At 46.8% G+C, this 21,763-nt stretch overlaps 1 protein-coding gene and 1 long non-coding RNA gene across 2 annotated transcripts; one reads left to right on the top strand and one right to left on the bottom strand.

Moving 5' to 3' along the window:
- Positions 1–811: 811 nt before the first annotated feature.
- Positions 812–3,825, bottom strand: HMGN2 (high mobility group nucleosomal binding domain 2). The gene is made up of 6 exons (XM_073666159.1): positions 3,665–3,825; positions 2,271–2,315; positions 2,098–2,127; positions 1,961–2,014; positions 1,357–1,452; positions 812–1,268 (listed from the first exon to the last, which is right to left on the bottom strand). The coding sequence occupies exons 1-6, from the start codon at positions 3,677–3,679 to the stop codon at positions 1,233–1,235; spliced, it is 276 nt and encodes a 91-aa protein (XP_073522260.1). The 5' UTR covers positions 3,680–3,825; the 3' UTR covers positions 812–1,232.
- A 28-nt stretch (positions 3,826–3,853) lies between these two features.
- Positions 3,854–21,559, top strand: LOC141219638 (uncharacterized). Its single transcript, XR_012288093.1, has 2 exons — positions 3,854–3,933; positions 21,445–21,559. It is a non-coding gene; the product is annotated as an uncharacterized lncRNA (long non-coding RNA).
- Positions 21,560–21,763: the final 204 nt, after the last annotated feature.

Below are 21,763 nucleotides of genomic sequence, written 5' to 3'. Positions count from 1 at the left end.
ACTTTCTTTTTTAATCTGCCTTATTTCTATGAAATATCCTCACACTTTGTGCTATACATTCATAAAACAAGCTAAATAAACAATTGTGATGAATAAAAACATAATACCAACCTTATTGAGTGTGACGTGTTCACATACAATGAGCCTGAGAGATTAGCGCAGTTATATCTGTCCTCCTAAAGCTCTGCAATCCAACTGTGGTATGAGGTTTCACAGAGCTGCTAGAGACAGGAGACTACCTGGAGGGAGGGGATTTCCTCACAATCTGGTGAGGAAGGAGAAATGAAAGTAAAAGAGATGTGCCTGTCAGGCCTATTGTATGTGACAGAGGGTTAAAATATGTACCAGCCGCAGTCTTCTGTGCTGCTTCGGTAGTCTTCTGCAGGCTGTGACCTGCTGGATCACTCCTGTTTTTTTGCTGGGCAAGCCAGAAGTCACTACTCAATACAAGTTTGAGACAGAGCTCTGATACCTCCTATTTCTAGTTAGTCAAGATGGCAACTAGAGCTAGCTGAACACATCAGCTGGCAACTTACATTAGCAGCACCACTCCAGCATCAAAATAAGACTTCACATTTACCAGGAAGATTTTTGTAGAATTAAATTCCACTGAAATAAATGTGCCCATCTCTACTCTTGATCCACACACTATTCTATATTGAGGTGTTTTAAAGAAGCAAAGTAATAAAATAAAGTGTAATACCTTATGGTGGTGGGGGAACTAAAAATACTCAAAGCGTTTCAAGAAAAATGGACTTAGAAAAATCAGCAAACAGTCTGAATTTTTTTTTTAAATTTTATTTAACAGGCATTGCAAATCAGGCAGGACAAAACATGATAAAAGGCCACTTTGCCAAACCCCTTAGTTCATTTAACTATAAAAACCCATCAACATTAACCAGGTGGATGCTTCACATTTTAGGAGGATGGACACTTCAATGAGGACTTCAATTCATTAGCTGCCTATCTCAAGATTGAACAATTTAAACAAGTTGTCAATATCATGGAGGGAATAAGCAGAGTGATGCTTTAAGCATCTATTAAAAACAAGCAAAGATCAAGCTGCCACTCTACTCCCATTAAATGAAAACAATCCCATAAAAGCATCATGTGCCAAAATAGCGTAAAATAAAAAGTAAAACAAAGATCTGCATTGTTAAAAAACTTGATAAAAAATAGTATTTCAAACTGTACAGTCACCAGAAGTACACAGTTATCAAAATTCACACAGCTCACTTGGCATCTCCAGAAGCTTCAGCTTTCTGTGCCTGGATAGGGGGGAAAAAAAAAAAAATATATATATTAGTAATTTATATGCAATGTGGAATTTTAATACACAAGTTGCCAACTACAAACCTGATCTGACTTTGCATCTCCATTTTCTGAAGCATTGCTGGCATCTTTACCAGAATCTGCCTTTCCTTTTTTGCCTTTGGGAGCTTTGTCAGCCTTCTAAAAGTTAAGCAGAGGACGTCAATGTTATGACTATTTACCTTCCCATTACAAACTTAGTTGCACATGAACCAATAGTGCCACTTACATTGGCAAGTTTGATCAGATAAGGTTAAAAGGCATTGGGCTTTTTAAATTAAGGGGTCCATAGGTTACCCCAATGCTTTTTACAGTGGTAAAGATCACAGATTTGTACACAATGTCTCTGCTATTACGTTTAGTTATATTTTGTGTCACAATTTCTAAAGCGACAACATATTCCACAGCACTTTACAATTCAGAGGACACATGTAAAGACAAGATGTTAGAGTAACATTATCCCGATATCAAGAGGAGCGAGGGCCCCGATTACAAGCTTACAATTTCACAGCACGCCACTCCTCTGCAGATAGTTAGAATTCAGTGTCAAAGCAAGTTATTTTCTATTTAAGTAAAATGGGTAACCTAGTTTAATACAGTATGCAAATCACAAAATATATGCTATATTCAAGAGAAATTGTCTACTTGCCTTTGGTGCTGGTGGTTTTTTGGGTTTTGGCTCTGGCTTTGGAGGGGCAGGTTTCTGGAAAACAAACATACTAGTTGTGTAAGGGAGCCCAGCTGCATGGAGCATGAATAAGTAAAAGGAGAACAAATCATACTTACAGCAGATAAACGAGCAGATCTTCTCTGTGGCTAAATAAATACAAATCAAAAAAGTTAATTTGCTATTACACTAGGATGGTGACTAGTAATTCATTCAAGTATGTGGTTAGGATATCCCCCCCCCCACCAAAAGAAAATATAGTACCAACATTTTTAACCACATTACAGCTCACCTCATCTCTTGCTTTACTTTTCTCCACTTTGGAGTCTCCGTCAGCCTGCAAAGTGCAATAACTTAGTGAGAGGTGCATAACTGGAAGTATCTTACCAGATACTCGCATTAAAAACTAGTAATATTATCCAACATTAAAAATATGAGACTAGTACAGGACGGACTATGTATTCCCTAAGAAAATAAATTAGCATTTTATCTTTAGTCTCAGAAAGCACACACCCCATAAAGACTCACTCAATTAACATCTCTGGTCTAGGAAACTCAGAGCATGCTGTATTTGCAGACAATTAAGTTCTACATGTATGCATTCTCAGGTTGGCTCTATATCTATATTGGTGTTTATGGTAACAGATGAGTGAAATCAGCTTTATGGTCTGTGTATATGGATTGATTCATAAAATATGAAAGTTTATGCAAAAAAAGTTATGAGTGTTCACAATTTGCCTTTAATCTTTGATTAAGACCTTAGAAATGTATTTTATTAAATTAAACTTTAGATCTATTAGAACGCCCCACTATATAGGTTGTATTTCACAGCCAGCTCTCAAACTGTTCACCTTGGACACTGAACTAATCCTAATTACTATTCTATACTTTTATATATAATCCTAATAAGTGTCATAGGGGACAGGTTGCCTGTTCAGTGGCGATATGCTGTGGTTATCTAGTTACTTACCCCCCTCCCCCCAGAGCATGGCCATATAGCAGTGTGGAGAATAGTCACTCATGGGCACAGCCGGGGGCCAGCAGTAGCCCCTGCAGACAGTGGTCACCGTGTCACTGCCATGCCTTACCAGCTAACCTTCCCACTGGTGAATGCGGCAGCCGCCATAATTCATCTTTCCCTGCAGTCTATAGACACATGGGCTGATGTCATGCTCTGCGGCTATAACCTCCAAAATTGTGTCAAGGTCTTCTGGTCTGCCATGAAGGACCAGCATTAGAATACGGAGCTGTAAGCCCCACAGGCGGCGCCCACCTCACCACGTGACTGAGTCTCACGGATGAGCCGGTGGCACACGAGTGGGAGCCCGCTGTCCCCCCTGCAGGGCTCGACCCACCCTCACCGTTACCAGCCGTTTGTGGCTCCTCCCTTCTTGCAGGTTCGCGCCGTTGTTTTGGCGGAAGCCCCGCCCCCTCCTGCACTTCCCGCGCTTTACAGTTTAAACAGCTACTTAATTAACGTACGGCTGCCCGGCATAATGCTATTAACTGCACGGTGACCGGAGTATCCCGGCCTGTAGCCATCAGCCCATAGCTAGCAGTTCTACCTCGCCCACGAGAAGCACGACTCCAGTCGCCGCCATTATGGCAGCGGTGGTTTTCTTCAGCCGTTCCGGGATCGTCGCTACCTCCTGTATGCAGTGACGAGATACGCCGCATTATCCTCACCTTTCTTTTGGGCATTGTCACTGTCTTGCGCGCTCACACAAACACCGAATGGTAACAGCACAGTCGTCTCTTCCAGCGAATAAAATGAATCCCGGCGCCGCTTTCGGCTTTTATACCCGGTCCGGATTCCGACCGGTCAAATCCGGATCGCGCTCTGCGTTTCCCCTGATTGGACGAGCCTTGACACGTGGGTGGGCCCGTCTGGAAGGGAAATGGGAGGAGACTGAAGCACGCAGGGTAGGGAGATTTCGCGTGGCCGAGTGAATGAGGTAAAAAGGCGCGCAGAGGAGGTTGTCAGGGAAGACGCGCATTGTGCTGCCGCCCTGCTGTAATGGCTGCCACCATCTGGCTTGTAGTTAGAGCTGCTGAGGCGATCCAACTAATGGAGACTAGCAACAATCCCAATAAATGTTATTAAGTGCTGCGAGGACAATGTCTAACATGGCGGTCAGGCACTGCTAATAGGTGGCAAGTATAAATGCGAGCTGGAGAAAGAGGTCTGTAGGTACATTCCCCTCAGGTAGGCAGAGGCTGTGCTACCCACTCCAGCGGCCCAGGCTGGGCGCCATTTGCTGCATCTTGTTAGACGTGCTAGTGGCTTTCCACAAGCCAAAGGCGGTGGCTTACTAGCCTGTCAAGACCAGCTGACTGCTGTGTGCACAGAACAAGCAGCACTAGACTCCATGTTCTGTGTGGTATCTACATGGGGATCTGCTGCTGAGAACCAGCACTTTTAACCCTTTCCCACAGTGACCAATTTCATTTTTCCCTCCCTTTCTTCCAAGAGCCATGACTTTAGTCCAACAGCCCTATGACGGCTTATTGTTTGCAACCCAGTTTGTAATTTTGAATGACACCATTTTGTCATGTGATGCACTGGAAAGCAGGAATTCCAAGTGTGTTGAAAGTGCAATTCCACTATTTTTTTTATTTACCGTGCTCACTATACGGTAAAACTGACCTGGCAATATGATTCTCTAGATCAGTATGATTTTGCAGCTACTAAACATATGTATTGTATTTTTTTATTATTTCAATGGTGAAAAAACAAAAATTCAGAAATTTGTTGGGAAAAATAAAAAATGTTGCTTTTGTTGCCATTTTCAGAGAGCTGTAATGGTTTAATTTTTCAGGATCTGGGGCTTTGTGACGGCTTGATTTTTGTTCTCTGAGCCGATGTTTTCGCTGATGCCATTTTTGGGTAAACGCGATGTTTTGATCGCCTCTTATTGCATTTTATTTAAATGTTGCGGTGGAAAAAAAAAAACTCACTATGATTTTTTTTTTCTCTTTATGCTGTTTAGCGATCAGATTAATGTCTCTTATATTTTAATAGATCACACTTTTACGAATATAGCAATGCCAAATGTGTTTTTTTTTTTATTATTGCTTTATTTTAATGGGGTTGATCTAAATAAATAGATTTTTTTTCCTCATATTTTTAAAACTTTTTATCACATTTCAACATGTGCTTGTACTATTCATAGTGCATCAACACTGGTGTGTGTGTGTGTGTGTGTGTGTGTGTGTGTATAGCAAAAATCACCATTAGTGTTGAGCGAGCATGCTCATCACTGCTCGGTACTCGCCCAAGCATCTCACTACTCGGGATGTTCGGCGAGCACCGAGCATTTTCGGGTTACTCGGGCAGGATCTCAGGTCTCCGCCCTGCATGTTTAGCGCTCTTTACAGAGCCAATGAACATGCAGGGATTGCCAGACAGTCACTGTAATGCTGCAGCCTTGTTGGTTGTGGGCATTACAGTGATTGGGTGGCTGCACAGCGTCCCCTCGAGTATTTAAAACCGGGCGCCGCCATCGTGGACACAGTCGCTCCGGATCAGACAGTGTAGGGGGAGTGCTGCTGAGCTAGGGAGAGATTTATACTGCGAAATAGGTAGTGTAGAGTCTCTAAAGCCTGCAAAATCTAACAAACAGTCCTTCTGAGGACTAATATCCATCCCAGATGGCAGGCTGGCTGTATAGGAGACACAGTGGTTATACTAGGGGTCTCAAACACGCGGGCCGCATGCGGCCCCTCCGGCTACTTCTTGCGGCCCGCAGGCACAGACCCCGTAATTATCGTGGCTCTCTCCAGCAGCCGCCAACATCAGCGCTGTAATGCAGTGTATTGCCGCGCAGAGACCGGCTCTCTGCACAGCAATACCAGTGTCAGCCGCCGGCCTATCAGAGGCCAGCAGCTGACCTCTGCGTCCTAGCGCAGCGGCGTATGACGTCACTGCCATGCGCAGATGTCAGCTGCTGGCCTCTGATAGGCCGGCGGCTGACACCGGTATTGCTGTGCAGAGAGCCGGTCTCTGTGCTTCAATACTCTGCATTACAGGGCTGATGTCCGCGGCTGCTGGAGAGAGCCGCAATCGTTCCGGGGTCTGTGCCTTTGGGCCACAGATGCAGTAAGGACGCCGAGGGAACGGGGGACAGGTGAGGAGAATCTATCTTTTTTTTTTTTTTTCTTCTCTGTCATGTGAAATACAGCACAGGGGACCCTGTGCGCAGTATGGGGGGGGGACCTGGATGGGGGATATGTCTGCAGTATTGGGGACAGTGTCTGCAATATAGGGGACCTGGACGGGGGACCGTGTGCGCAGTATGGGGGGGACGGGACCTGGATGGGGGACATGTCTGCAATATTGGGGACCTGGATGGAGGACCGTGTCTGCAATATGGGGGACCTGGATGGGGGACCGTGTCTGCACTATGGGGGACCTGGACAGGGGGGCCGTGTCTGCACTATGGGGGACGGGGGGGCCGTGTCTGCACTATGGGGGACGGGGGGGCCGTGTCTGCGCTATGGGGGACCTTGACGCGGGGGCCGTGTCTGCGCTATGGGGGACCTTGACGGGGGGGCCGTGTCTGCGCTATGGGGGACCTGGACGGGGGGGCCGTGTCTGCGCTATGGGGGACCTGGACGGGGGGGCCGTGTCTGCGCTATGGGGGACCTGGACGGGGGGTCGTGTCTGCGCTATGGGGGACCTGGACGGGGGGGCCGTGTCTGCGCTATGGGGGACCTGGACGGGGGGGCCGTGTCTGCGCTATGGGGGACCTGGACGGGGGCGCCGTGTCTGCGCTATGGGGGACCTGGACGGGGGCGCCGTGTCTGCGCTATGGGGGACCTGGACGGGGGCGCCGTGTCTGCGCTATGGGGGACCTGGACGGGGGGGGGGGGCCGTGTCTGCGCTATGGGGGACCTGGACGGGGGGGCCGTGTCTGCACTATGGGGGACCTGGAGGGGAGGCCGTGTCTGCACTATGGGGGCCTTGGAGGGGAGACCGTCTCTACAAGATGAGGACCAGTTCAAAAGGTGTATAGAAAATAAAATGGTATCACTAAAAATGTCACTTTGTCATGCAAATAATGTGGTCCCACAAATTAAATGCCTTTCCGTGTGCGGCCCATATGCCCAGCTGAGTTTGAGACCCCTGGGTTATACCAACAAACACTGCATTACAGACCTGTGTGCTGCTGCTGCTCAAATTGCTAGACTTAGCCCCAGGTCTCAGGGGCCAGGAAAAATCCTTGTTTTTTCATCTAAATCCCCCCCCCCCCTTAGTCAGACTGTACAAATACCTGTCTTATTAACCTTTTGGCACCCCCCCCCCCCCCCCCAGAAAAACTAAAATAAAATTGTGCGTCTGTGAGCGTTCATATATCTGTTTAAAAGAGTCTGGTTTCTGCCAAATAACTAGAACTGTGGTTTTGCAGTTCCGCGGTTCGAATCTCTGTATTATCCACTTTTTTGCCTTTTTTCCATTAAAAAAACCCAGTTTGAGTGTCTCGCTGACTGTTCAGACACAAATATATCTGTTTAAAAGATTCTGGTGTAGGCCAGAGAAATAGAACTGTGGTTTTCCTCTTCCACGGTTCTAATCTCCTTTCTATTACCCTTTTGCCATTGATAGTGCGAGTGTAAGCTATTTTACTTCATTTACAATGGGCAAGGGACGTGAAACTGGACGTTCTGGTGATGGTGCGTGAAGAGGACGGGGCTGTGGCCAAGGTGAAAATGTGCCACAACCAACAGCCACATCTTCTCGTTTCCAGTTCTTGACCGAATTACTAGGGAAGCACACAACAACACCACTATTGCGAACTGATCAATGTGAACAGGTTATTAATTGGATAGCAGATAATACTTCCAGTCACCTGGGCACCACCACCTCCGGTCTGTCTTCCACACGGTCAAGTCTTAGTAGCTGTTAGTCTCGACCGCATACTCCTCCTCACCCTAATGCTCCTTCCTCCCACCATGCTGAGTGTCGTCAGACAGCAACTGATCCCACAGTTGGACAATCTGAAGAGCTGTTCACTGGTCCATTTCCATATTTGGGCCCCTCGCCTGCTCCGCTTGAAGTGGTGGAAGAGGAGATCCCATGTAGCGATGGCCAAATATTTGAACAGCCACGGCCACAGGAATGTGACGCTGGCAGTTTGTCACAAGAGGTGGACGATGACGAGACACAATTGCCACGAAGTGAGGAGGAGGATCGTGGTGCGCAAGTGGAAGAGGAGGTGGTGGTGGATGATCTAGTAACTGACCCAATGTGGCAGGAGAACACGCAGAGGGAGGCAGAGTACCCCAACAGTCAGGAAGAAGCAGTGTGGTGGCCGCAGACAGAAGGCGGGCAACCGTTCCCCGTAACACCAACACGAGGGACGTTGCCAGTACAACCGGTAGGTCTTCCAGAGTCTGGAATTTTTTTAAAGACTCTGCTGATAACCCCAAAAAGGCCATTTGTACCACCGGCCAGGCCAGCATCAGCAGGGGTGACAAAACTACCAGCCTGACCACCACCAGCATGATCAGGCACATGGCAGCAAAGCACCCGACTTTGTGGGGTGAACCCCAGGGTCCATGACCAGTGTCAGCGGGTGTCACCACTGCTTCTTTCGCTGTTGTGCGTGTAATAGAACCCCCTGTTGTGCGTGCAAGGCAATCCCCTGTCCATACTGCATGCAAAGATGCCCCCTCCTCTCAGTTTCTCAAGAATTGGCATCAACGTCCACGTCCCACTGCAGCGTTCAATTGTCCATATCCCAGAACTTTGAATGAAAGCACAAATTCGCAGCCAACGCCCCACATGCCACAGTCCTAAATTCGCACATTTCACGACTGCTTGCGTTGGAAATGCTGCCTTTTAGGCTGGTGGAGACGGAATCCTTCCTCAACCTTATGGCGGTGGCCGTCCCTCGGTACTCTGTCCCCAGCCGACACTATTTTGCCCGGTGTGCCATCCCCGCACTACACAAGCATGTGTCCCAAAACATCTGCCGTGCCATCAACAACGCATTACTGGGAGAGTCCACCTGACAACGGACACGTGGACAAGTGCTTGTGGCCAGAGACTGTATATCTCCCTGACGGCACACTGGGTAAACATAGTGGAAGCCGGGACCCAGTCGGACCTTGGGACGGAACACATCCTCCCCACACCGAGGATTGCGGGCCCTATGTCAGTCAGAGTTGCCCCCACAGTGTACAGCTCCTGCGCATCCTCCTCCTTCTCATGTTCAGCCTCCATCTCCGATATCACCACATCAGTTACAAGCTGAAAGCACTGCAGTACTGCCTCAGCCAAGCGGCAACAGGCTGTGCTGAAACTCATAAGCTTAGGTGATAAACCTCACACTGCTTGTGAGTTGTGGACAGCTGTGAAAGAGCAGGCAGATCTGTGGCTGAGACCGCTGAACCTACATCCAGGCATGGTCGTGTGTGACAATAGCCGTAACCTGGTGGCGGCTCTGCGGGGAGGCAAGATCACACACGCACCATGCCTGGCTCATGTGCTTAACCTCGTGGTTCAGCGGTTTCTTAAATCGTACCCCGAGTTGCCAGATCTGCTCGTCAAAGTACGCCGCCTGTCAGCTCATTTTCAGAAGTCGGCTACAGCTTCCGCCGCCCTTGCTGTGTTGCAGCAGTGTTTGCAGCTTCCGGCACACCGACTGGTGTGTGATGTCCCCACACGTTGGAACTCTACCCTCCACATGTTGCAAAGGATTTGTGAGCAGAAGAGAGCAGTTGTGGAGTACCAGCTGCAACAAGGCTGTCGATATTCAGGTCAGACTCCACACATAAGATCTCAGGAGTGGACCTGGATGTTTGACATATGTACCATCCTGACAAACTTTGAGGAGGCCACTAAGATGGTGAGTGGCGATGATGCCATCATTAGCATCAGCATCCCTCTTGTCTGTCTTTTGCAACGCTCTCTGCAGAGAATTAAAGAGGAGGCATTGCAGCAAGAGTATGATGAGATGGATCAAGAAGCCATAGCGGGCCATTACACACAGCCCAGCCTCCTCTCATCCCAACGTGCATTGGGCGACAATGAGGGAGAGGAGGAGGAGCTGGTATCATGCGCTGTAGACAGTAGTACCTGTACAACTGTCATACCGTCGGTTCAGCGTGGGTGGCCTGAGGACAGGGGAGAGGAGGAGGAGAGCATGGTCAGTCGTCATCTTGGTGAGGACATGGAAGTCTTGCCCGTTACCAGTCTGGCACGCATGGCTGACTTTGTTACGCTGCCTTAACCGTGACCCTCGCGTTGTCAAAATGTTGGGTGACAGTCATTACTGGTTGGTGACACTTTTAGACTCCCGCTACAAGGAGAACTTTCACTCTCTTATTCCTGAGGTGGAGAGGTCTACAAAAATGGGGCAGTACCAGAAGGCTCTTGCTGCAGAGCTGTTAAAATTTTTTTCCATCTGAACACGCTAGCGGTAGAGGTCACAGTTCGTTGCCCAACCAAGGTGTACAGGCGAGAGAGACGCAACTCCAATCCAACAGAGGCAGGGGAGCACTGTCAACGTTCTGCTACAGTTTTCTGAGACCCGCCCAGCTTACAGGCCCCGAGGTGCGGGGTACTCTCACAAGGTGTGGAAAGTTTCAAAAGATGGTGAGGGACTACCTTGCCGACCGTACCAGCGTCCTCCGTGATTCCTCTGTGCCTTTTAATTATTGGGTATCCAAGCTGGACACTTGGAATGAACTCGCTCTGTACGCCTTGGAGGTCCTGGCCTGCCGCTAGCGTGTTATCGGCGTGTGTTTTTAGTACCGCTGGTGGAATTATAACTGATAAGCGCATCCGCCTGTCAACTGACAATGCTGACAAGCTGACCCTTATCAAAATGAACAAGGGCTGGATTGGGCCAGACTTCTCATCACCACCAAATGACAGCAGAGTAATATAAAGTCAAATCCACTGTGTTATTTCGGGAGGTGTATTCCCATGCACCGCTTCACACCCACACATGGGTATACGCTTCCTCATTTCGGCTGTTTTTTGCTCTTCTCCTTATCCTCAGCCTCCACCACCACTATACCACCAGGGTGACCGTGGTCCGTGTTGCCAGCATTGCAAGTTCATCCGTCATAATTTTTGGCTGCTTTTGCTTGGAAGGCATAGGCAAAGACTATGGGTGACCCACTCCCCAATAATGGGAATAATGTTTTTTTTTCTTTTTTCAAATTCAAGTTTTTTATTTTTGTGTTGAAAAAGTACAAGAAAATACAATATACATAGTAAAAGGGGTAGCTTAACTATAAATCTATGCATAACTACAGTACATTGGGGGGTACAGGGAGGGTTTTCCATCAATATCCAGATCAAGCATGTATTTTTCCATATGAAAGATAGAGAGAGAGGGAGTGGACCACGGCAGACCACCAATCAATAGTGTGTGATTATGATCATTGTTGTGATGACATTCCGGATAACTTTAGTTGGGGGTTGGATGGTAGGCGTCAGAGTTTTGGAAATCCATCCAATCTCTCCAAATCACACAGTATCTATCAACATCAGCCGGTGAGATGGCAATCAGATGCTCCATCCTACTAAGGAGGGAAATCTCCGCAAACCATTCCTCCACAGTGGGTGGGTCTATGCTTTTCCAGTGTCGTGGAATGACATTCTTAGCCGCCTGTATTAGGTAGCCTATTGATGACCTTTTATAACTACGTCTACTTATTGGTAACATTGATAAAAGGAGGGCTTCTGGCCTATTAGGGATAGTCAAACCAGTTATTGTCTCAATCATGGGAACCACCTTTGCCCAAAGTGCATTTTTTATAGGGCACCCCCACCATGTGTGTGACATTGTCCCTTTCCCCTCCCCACATCTCCAACATCTGTCTGAGACCACTGGGTACCATCTATGAAGGACTGCTGGTACCCGGTACCATCTAGAGATAATTTTGAAGGAGGTTTCCTGAGCTTTGGACCCTATTGAGGTTTTATGTGTTAGGAAGAAACATTCATCCCATTGTGAGTCAGAGAAGGACTTCCCCAGTTCCCTTTCTCATGCACTGCAGAATCCTGGCCTATTGTCAGTTACCTGGGCAATGAGGAGATTATACAGTAGGGAGATGGAGTGTGTAGGGGGTGACAATGGTAGGCACAATTTTTCAAAGTTTGTGAGATCTCTATGAAGATGTGTGCGCTTCTTCACAGTTGAATAGAAGTGTTGTAACTGACTATATTCAAAATTAGCTTTCGGGGAAGTGGCTCTTCCCTGTAACAAGTCATTGAGGGGGAGCAGTGAAGTATTGGAGATGACATGAGAAAAGAATATCGGATGGGATTTGTTTGAACCGAGAAATCTACTTGCCGATAATCCGGATTTCCCTCCAGGACTATCTGAAATCGGGAGCAAGGGGCCCTGGGGGTCGATTAAGGATAAGCTTTTTTTATGGGGTCTAAAAAGCAAAGCAGTGGCATAAGTACTATATGACATGAGGCCAAGCGAGGGGACAGTTAAGTGGGCGCACCATGGGAGAGTGGTAAGAGCTGTAGGACAAATGGATTGAGCTATTTTGACCCATTATTTCCCCTCCAAATGATGGAAGAAGTCCAGGATTCCAGCGTGTACTGCTGCAATGTAATACCTTCTACAATCCGGAAGGCTAAGGCCCCCCTTTTGTTTGTGTTGATCAGAACGTCTCCCTGAATGCGTGGACGCCCACTTGCCCAGATAAATCTGCAAAAACTGCTGCGCAGTCTTTTCCAAAAATTTGAGGGAATTACCACGGGAATGGTTTAAGATGTAAAAGAGTTTAGGTAGGACGTTCATTTTTAGTATATTTATTCTGCCGAACCAGGAAAAATGCTTAACCGTCCAAGAAGTAAGATTTTTATGGAGTTGTTCAATAAAGGGCCCAAAATTAAGATAAAATAGATGGGAGAGGTGTCTATGAATATGAATTCCTAAGTATTTGATACCCTGTGAGGGCCAGGCAAAGGGAAAGTTGGACTGGATGGAATCCTGTATGAGTTTGGGGAGGGAAACACCGAGGGCCTCAGACGTCGCTGCATTGATTTTAAAATTTGACCATGTACCAAAGTGATCTATTTCAGCCATAACAGCAGGGATGGATATACAGTTAGGTCAATATATATTTGGACAGAGACAACATTTTTCAAATTGTGGTTTTAGACATTACCACAATGAATTTTAAACAAAACAATTCAGATGCAGTTGAAGTTCAGACTTTCAGCTTTCATTTGAGGGTATCCACATTAAAATTGGATGAAGGGTTTAGGAGTTTCAGCTCCTTAACATGTGCCACCTTGTTTTTAAAGGGACCAAAAGTAATTGGACAATTGACTCCAAGGCTATTTCATGGACAGGTGTGGGCAATCCCTTCGTTATGTCATTCTCAATTAAGCAGATAAAAGGCCTGGAGTTGATTTGAGGTGTGGTACTTGCATTTGGAAGGTTTTGCTGTGAAGTAAACATGCGGTCAAAGGAGCTCTCCATGCAGGTGAAACAAGCCATCCTTAAGCTGCAAAAACAGAAAAAACCCATCCGAGAAATTGCTACAATATTATGAGTGGCAAAATCTACAGTTTGGTACATCCTGAGAAAGCAAGAAAGCACTGGTGAACTCATCCATGCAAAAAGACCTGGGCGCCCACGGAAGACAACAGTGGTGGATGATCGCAGAATAATCTCCATGGTGAAGAGAAACCCCTTCACAACAGCCAACCAAGTGAACAACACTCTCCAGGAGGTAGGCGTATCAATATCCAAATCTACCATAAAGAGAAGACTGCATGAAAGTAAATACAGAGGGTTCACTGCACGGTGCAAGCCACTCGTAAGCATCAAGAATAAAAAGGCTAGACTGGACTTTGCTAAAAAAACATCTAAAAAAGCCAGCACAGTTCTGGAAGAACATTCTTTGGACAGATGAAACCAAGATCAACCTCTACCAGAATTATGGAAAGAGAAAAGTATGGCGAAGGCGTGGTACTGCTCATGATCCAAAGCATACCACATCATCTGTAAAACACGGCGGAGGCAGTGTGATGGCTTGGGCATGCATGGCTGCCAGTGGCACTGGGTCACTGGTGTTTATTGATGATGTGACACAGGATAGAAGCAGCCAAATGAATTCTGATGTATTCAGAGCCATACTGTGTGCTCAGATCCAGCCAAATGCAGCCAAACTGATTGGTCGTCGTTTCATACTACAGATGGACAATGACCCAAAACATAAAGCCAAAGCAACCCAGGAGTTTATTAAAGCAAAGAAGTGGAATATTCTTGAATGGCCAAGTCAGTCACCTGATCTCAACCCAATTGAACATGCATTTCACTTGTTAAAGACTAAACTTCAGACAGAAAGGCCCACAAACAAACAGCAACTGAAGGCCTGGCAGAGCATCAAAAAGGAGGAAACACAGCGTCTGGTGATGTCCATGAGTTCAAGACTTCAGGCAGTCATTGCCCACAAAGGGTTTTCAACCAAGTACTAGAAATGAACATTTTATTTACAATGATTTAATCTGTCCAATTACTTTTGGTCCCTTTAAAAACAGGGTGGCACATGTTAAGGAGCTGAAACTCCTAAATCCTTCATCCAATTTTAATGTGGATACCCTCAATTGAAAGCTGAAAGTCTGAACTTCAACTGCATCTGAATAGTTTTGTTTAAAATTCATTGTGGTAATGTCTAGAACCAAAATTAGAAAAATGTTGTCTCTGTCCATATATATATGGACCTAACTGTATGTAGTTGAGTAGTTGAGTGATATATAGCAGGACATCATCAGCAAATGCAGAGCACTTGTACTTTGTGCCTCCCACCTTAATCCCCCTAATGTTGGGGTTATCGCGGATTGATGAGAGCGGGTGCTCCATCACTAGGATGTATAAGAGAGGGGACAGAGGACAGCCCTGTCTTGTCCCATTGGTTATTATGAAAGGTGATGATAATGTTCCATTTATCTTCAGCCTAGCTGACGGATTGCGATACAGGGCCATGATTTTGGCTATAAAAGGGTCTCCTACCCCAAGATTTTTAAGAGAGTAATATATGGCGTGCCAGGAGACTCTATCGAATGCTTTCTCAGCATCCAACGCGAGTATCAGTAGAGGGATACCTCTTGATTGGGCATGATGAATAATATCAATTGTCTTTAAGGTGTTGTCCCGAGCTTCCCGTCCAGGGAGGAATCCCTCCTGATCCAAGTGTATGTGTGAGGTTAAGAAAGGTTGCAGCCTGTTCGCCAATATTTTTGCGTAGATCTTCAGATCCACGTTCAGCAGAGAGATTGGTCTATAGCTAGAACATAAGTGTGGGTCCCCACCATTTTTTGGGAGAACAATGATATGTGCCTCTATAGTTTGGGGAGGGAAGGGGTTTGTGCAGGATGCGTGATTAAATTCTCCCAGCAGGAGAGGTGTAAGGAGGGGAAGGAATGTTTTATAGAATTTGACTGTATATCCATCTGGCCCTGGACTTTTTCCACTCGCTAACAACTGGGTAGCTAACTGCAATTCAGACTCTGATAAGGGTTCATCTAGAGATGTGGCGGGAGACATTTTTAAAGGGTTCTGTGCTTGTGTCTCAGGCGTGTCTGTCCCAATTAAGGAAGTATTAACAGGGGATGTGTTGTTTGGTATACCATCGAGATTGTATAGTTGAGTATAATATTTATGGAATTCAGTTGTAATATCTTCCGTTTTGTTTAGCATTTGACCCGAGTTGTCTTTTATTCTTGGGATGTGATTTTGGGCTTGTTGGGATTTTAGAGCTCTCGCTAGCATGCATCCACATTTATTGCTATGTTCATAGAACTTACTGCTACAGACCTGGAGATAGCGTCTATATCCCAAGTCTAATAGTTTTTTGGCTTCCTGTCTGGCTGCTAATAGGTCTCGGAGTGTTGCTGTGGAGAGGGCATGTTTGTGGTCTACCTCAAGGGTTTCTACTTTACGCAGGGCGAGATTAAAGCGAGAGAGGGCACATAACCTCAATCGGGAGCCAAGTTTAATAAATAGACCCCTAAGAACTCATTTCAGTGCCTCCCATTTGATTGTGGGGGAAGATACGTCAAATTTGTGGTCTTCCTCAAAGTTTGATATTGTGTTGGTTACATCCTGGGTGCACACCGGGTCCAGTAACAAGGATTTGTTTAGTTTCCAGGACCTTGAAAGCTTGGGTAGATTGGGAATAACGAGAGCACAGAATATGGGCGCATGGTCAGATCAAAGCATAGTCCCTATCTCCGTCTCTGGCTGCCAAGATAGGGCTCGGTGTTGTACCAGGATATAGTCAATTCTTCTGTAGGAATCATGGGGGGAGGAATAAAAGGTATAATCTTTGACAGTCGGGTGTGTGAGGCGCCAAACATCACAGAGCTGTAGTTGGAGAAATGCCCCCTTTACTTTTTTGATAGCGGAATAAGATAGAGATGCTTTTCCTGTTGAATTATCTAATGTAGGATCTAGTGTTAAATTGAGATCTCCACACAGAATGACTGTACCCTGGACAATGGGAATGGCTTTGTCTATTAGGCTGTTTGCCCACGATGCGTATTTTGGTGCGTATTTGCAGCGCGTAAACGCGCGAGAAACGCATTGCATACCTTATCCCATGACTTCCTATGACATTCTGCAAGTTCTGTGCACATGGTCCGTATTTTTTCTGCGCAGATTTTACTCGCAGAAAAAATATGGACATGACCAATTCTTGTGCGTTTCTGCATGCAGATTTGCCAATACAATGCATTGGAAAAACGCATGGCAAATACGCATGCAAATACGCGTCAAAAACGCATGCGTTTTTCTGCCAAGGAGATGCAGAAATGCTCAGGAAAATTTCTGCTTCATTTCTGCATCGTGGGCACTAAGCCTTAGATCGAGAATGAACTGAGTTTGACCCTGGTTAGGGGTATAGGCATTGATAATTGTGAAAAGTCTGCCTTCAATTTTTAAAATTAGGAGCATATACCTTGCATTTGGATCTTTAATGCTTTCGACAAACTCGTGTGTCAGGCTTTTGTGAATGAGGATAGCAACTCCCTTACTCTTAGATTGGGTGTTATTACACAGGTGCCAGTGGGTATAATATTTGTTTTTAGGGGTATGATGTTCTTTAAAGTGTGTTTCCTGTAAGCACGCAATCTGTACCTTTTTTTGTGTGAAGTAATCTAAGAATTTGGGCCCTTTTTTCCGGGATGTTAAACCCCTACACATCGAAGGAGGCATACTTAAGTGTCGCCATTGGGTTGAATCTCTCGGCGGTCCGCTCCCCTCTGAGTGAGATGATTGCAAGCATCGATGGACATTTGAAGCAACTGTGGGAAAAAGACAATAGGGTGAAACAAAGATAACAAAAGAAACAGTAAGTAAAGAACTATTGTTCAGGGTATAAGTAACCATTTTAAGTAGAACCAAGCGTATGGGGGTACCCGATCGCCTGGCGATGTCCCTTCAGGGGGAAAGTGACAGCTAAGCATCGTGAACACTAACACTCCTTTTTTAGAATTGTGTTGCAGGAAAAAAGACTAAACAACCGACTATGAAAAACATTACTGAAACTTACTGAAAGGCGGAACCATTAAACTCCCACAGGGTTACAGTGGGGTCGGGAATAATGTTTTTAATATGCTGTACTGCATGGCTCTTGTAAGGGGCATTGCAAGTTCCTCCGTCCTAATTTTTGGCAGCTTTTGCTTGGAAGGCATAGGCAAACACTATGGGAGACCCACTCCCCAATAATGGGAATAATGTTTTTAATATGCTGTACTGCATGGCTCTTGTAAGGGGCATTAAAATCGTCTTTTTATTCCACTGTGACCTCCACGTCTCTTCAAAGGGGCATTCAAACCGTTTTTTTAAACCACTCTGAACTCCACAGCTCTTGAAATGTTGTTTTTAATTACCTCTAACCTCCACAACGCTTCCAACGGGCATTGCATTTCCTTCTAATTTTAGTTAGCTTTTGCTTTTCAATGCATAGGCGAACACTAAGGGAGACCCACTCCCCAATAATGGGTAGAAGGTTTTTAGTACGCTGTAATCCACGTCTGTTTCAAGGGGCATTGCAGTTCCTAGTAATTTTTGGAAAGCCTTCCATTCACTGCTTAGGCCAACAGTGTACCGGAGACCCAGTTGCTATAAATGGAAAAAATGGTTTAGTTAAGGCCCTCTGACATCCATGTCACTTCCAAGGGGCATTGGAGTGCCTCGAAATTTTTGGTAGGCATTGCACGCACTGTATGCTATAACTGTGTAGCCGGACCGCTCCTTTTGGTACAGAAACATATCCTACAAGACATGTGTGGTTGACTGGCCTGATATTGATGTGAATGGTCCCTGTTCCTCCTGCTCTTTCTCCTTTGTCACCACCTCATCCATCATTCATCACCTGAAGCTTTGTTTTAACGGGAGTCATAGAACTGGGATTGTAGCAGGAAAACATCCAGCAATCCTTGGAGGAGGTAGGATATGTGCCAAAACACTGACCACCTCAGGCCTAGCCGCTACTACATACATGTGCTTGCATTCCAAGGAACAGAAAGCTAAGGAGTTGGATGGCCTCATGATCATGAATAATTTACTCGTTGTGTAGGAGGCCAATCACTGCTGCTGTCTACCTTCTGAACTTTGTGTTGAAGCCTGATTGACCCAGGACCCGCAATCCTCTATGTCTGGAGGACGTGTTGCATCCCAGTGTCCAACTGTGTCCTGGCTTCCACAATATTAACCCAGTGTGAAGGCGTCAGTGAGATGGACCATCCCTGGCCACATTCACTTGTCCACATGTTTGTGGTTAGGCTGTCCTTCCCGTTAAATGCACTGGGAAGGGCACAGGTAATGTTTTGGTATGCGCGCTTGTGTATAAGGTGCACCGGGACAAATGGGGGTGGCTGGGGACCGTTTATGGACATCCGGCCGCCCCCAGGCGGCTGGGGACCGTGTGTGGGCACCCGGGCGGCTGGGGACTGAGTATGGATACCAGGCCGCCGACGCAGCCATGACGTGGTGGCCAGATTCCGCCTCCACATGCCTAAAAGGCCCAATTTCAAGTGCAAGCAAGCAGTATGGTATTGCAGCCTGGGGGTGGGTGGCTGGCTGGCTGCATACTTGCGCTTGCATTGCAAGGAATGGGGGAGGTACAATTGAACACTGCCCTGGGACAAGGACTTGAACGGGGATAGTTGCAAGTCTGCAACGACAGGTGCAGGGCGGGAGGCATCTTCGCATGTACCATGAACAGGGGGTTGGCGTGCACACACTACAGCGGAATAGGCTGTCCTTCCCACTAAATGCACTGGGGAGGGCACAGGTAATGTTTTGGTATGCGCACTTGTGTATAAGGCGCACCGGGACAAATAATGGCGGCTGGGGACCGAGTGTGGGACACCAGGCCGCCGGGCGGCTGGGGACTGAGTATGGATACCAGGCCGCCGACGCAGCCATGACATGGTGGCCGGCGTCTGCCTTCACAAGCCTAAAAGGCCTCATTTCAAGTGCAAGCAAGCTAGCAGTATGGTATTGCAGCCTGGGGGTGGGTGTGTGGCAGGCTGCACACTTACGCTTGCATTCCAAGAAAACAAAGCAGATGCTAACTTCTATCATCATCATCATGCTCCTCACCTTGGCACTCTCAACTCCCCTGATGGAGAAGCCAGGGCCCACCGGAGGAGTCTGGTTGTCTGGTGGGCTCGTCCAATGCTGCCCTAAAGCAGGCCAGGCTAAGAAAAGTGTGGGGAAGGTTGCCGGGACAAATAGTGGCGGCTGGGGACTGAGTATGGAGACCTTGCTGCCGAAGCAGCCATGAGGTAGTGGCCAGCTTCAGCCTCCTCCAAACTAAAGGTCCCCATTTCAGGTGCAAGCTAGCAGTATGGTATTGCAGCCTGCGGGTGGGTGGATGGTTGGCTTCATATTTGCGCTTGCATTGCAAGGAATGGGGGAGGTACAATAGAACACTGCCCTGGGACAAGGACTTGTACGGGGATAGTTGCAAGTCTGCATCTTCTGATGCGGCAAGGATCACTTCTGATGGGCACACTTTTAGGCAGTGACCTGGGTGTCAGAGATGCTTCCAGGGGTCTTCCCCATGCTGTTCCCATGTCTTTTCAGCACTGTATGCATGTGTCACACAGCACATGGCCAGATAAGGTTGTAAAATGCTAAAATTATATTTCCCAGTGAATGCATTTGTCACATTTGAAAGCAATACAAAAGTGCAAAAACGCATAAAAAATGCTACTTGTGAACATAGCCCAAGGTGTGGAGGAGTATTTTTGTTTTTGGTTATTCAGGCTATGTGCCCCTTTTCCTGCCAGGGACATGCGGATGTGAAGCAGTCCTTACATGCATTTCCGCATGCGGGTTGACAAGCGATTTTTAGCATCACTTGGAAAGTGCTTGTCAACTTGGTCACACTATATAAATCCATGCAAACGGCATGAATTTATATGGTGTGACCTAAAGAATGGTTAAAAATTAAAAAAAAAAAAAAAATCTATACTTACCTTCCGATGGCCCCCGCAGTCTTGCTTCGCTGCGTCCTGGCTGCCGGCAGATCGCGGTACACTGAAGGACCTGCCGACGTCGGCATCGCGTGACCCGTCACATGACTATGACGTCAGCGCAGGTCCTTCAGTCCATCGCTAGCTGCCGGCATGGGAGGACGAGCGCATCGGGGGCCATCAGAAGGTAAGTATAACATTTATTTTTTCGTTTATTCTTTTTTTCACACGTTCTATGGTACCCGGGTCCGGAGGAGAGTCTCTTCTCCTCCACACCTGGGTACCATCCACACAATAGAACGCATGGAATGCGCATCTACATATACAGTGATGCGGAATCCATGCGTTCCAATGCAAGTCAATGGCGGCGAAAACGCAGTTCTTCCGCAAAATAATTGGTAGTGCTGCATTTTTTTCCGCAATGATAATCCACAGCGGAAATTTCCGCAGCATGTGCACAGCACATGCAGATTATCATTGGGGAACATGGCAGGCCTTCTACCATGCGTTTTTTAAGCGTTTCTGCAGCGTTTTTGCCACTGCGGAAACGCTTAAAAAACGCATTGTGGGCACACAGCCTTATTTTACCTTATACCCAAGTCTTTACCCTGGAAAGGATGTTCCTTAACATATTTCACAGGAAAACAGTTTGTTTCGTTTTTGAACGTTTTATTGTGAGCCCGTAAAAATGGCTTAATACCTCTGACCACGTTGTTGACAGCAGTGACCTTGGGCTCTGAAATGCTTCCTGGGGCGATCCCCATGCTGTCCCCATGTCATTTGAACACTGTCACTATCGTTTTGGGCACTTTTTAGGCTTTCTACAGACTGCCGGGGGTGCCGCCGCAAGAATGCTCGGGTCTCCCATAGACTAACTGTGGGCTCGTTGCTCGGGTCGAGCACCCGAGTATCATGGTGAGCTCGGCCTGAGCTTCGAGCACCCGAGCATTTTAGTGCTCGCTCAACACTAATCACCATCTATGTTCTCCTTTTACAGGAAAACTGTCATGACAGGCATGAGGGTCTTCAGCAGACACGTGTGTGGAATGACTGGCCCCCTGCAGGCGCGTATGAAATGCCACTGTCAGAGATTCACAGCAGCACTTAACAGGTTAAAAGGCGTGGGCTCTGCTCCACTAGTGGCTATTAGAGGCAGATGATGGCTGAATGAAAGAGAAACAGATCATAATTAGGCTGAAGAAATCAATCAGAGAGATACCAGATATGTTAGGAGTGGCCAAATCAACAGTGCTGAGCTTGGGAATTGAAAAAGACCTTGACGTCCACGGAAGACAACAGTGGTGGGTGATCACAGA

Source organism: Phyllobates terribilis, unplaced genomic scaffold, assembly GCF_046119375.1.
Source record: "Phyllobates terribilis strain yellow unplaced genomic scaffold, ASM4611937v1 Scaffold_2__4_contigs__length_985480577, whole genome shotgun sequence".
NCBI lineage: Eukaryota > Metazoa > Chordata > Amphibia > Anura > Dendrobatidae > Phyllobates > Phyllobates terribilis.
The sequence above is the reverse complement of the archived record's forward strand: the minus strand, read 5'-3'. Positions and strand labels throughout refer to the sequence as shown.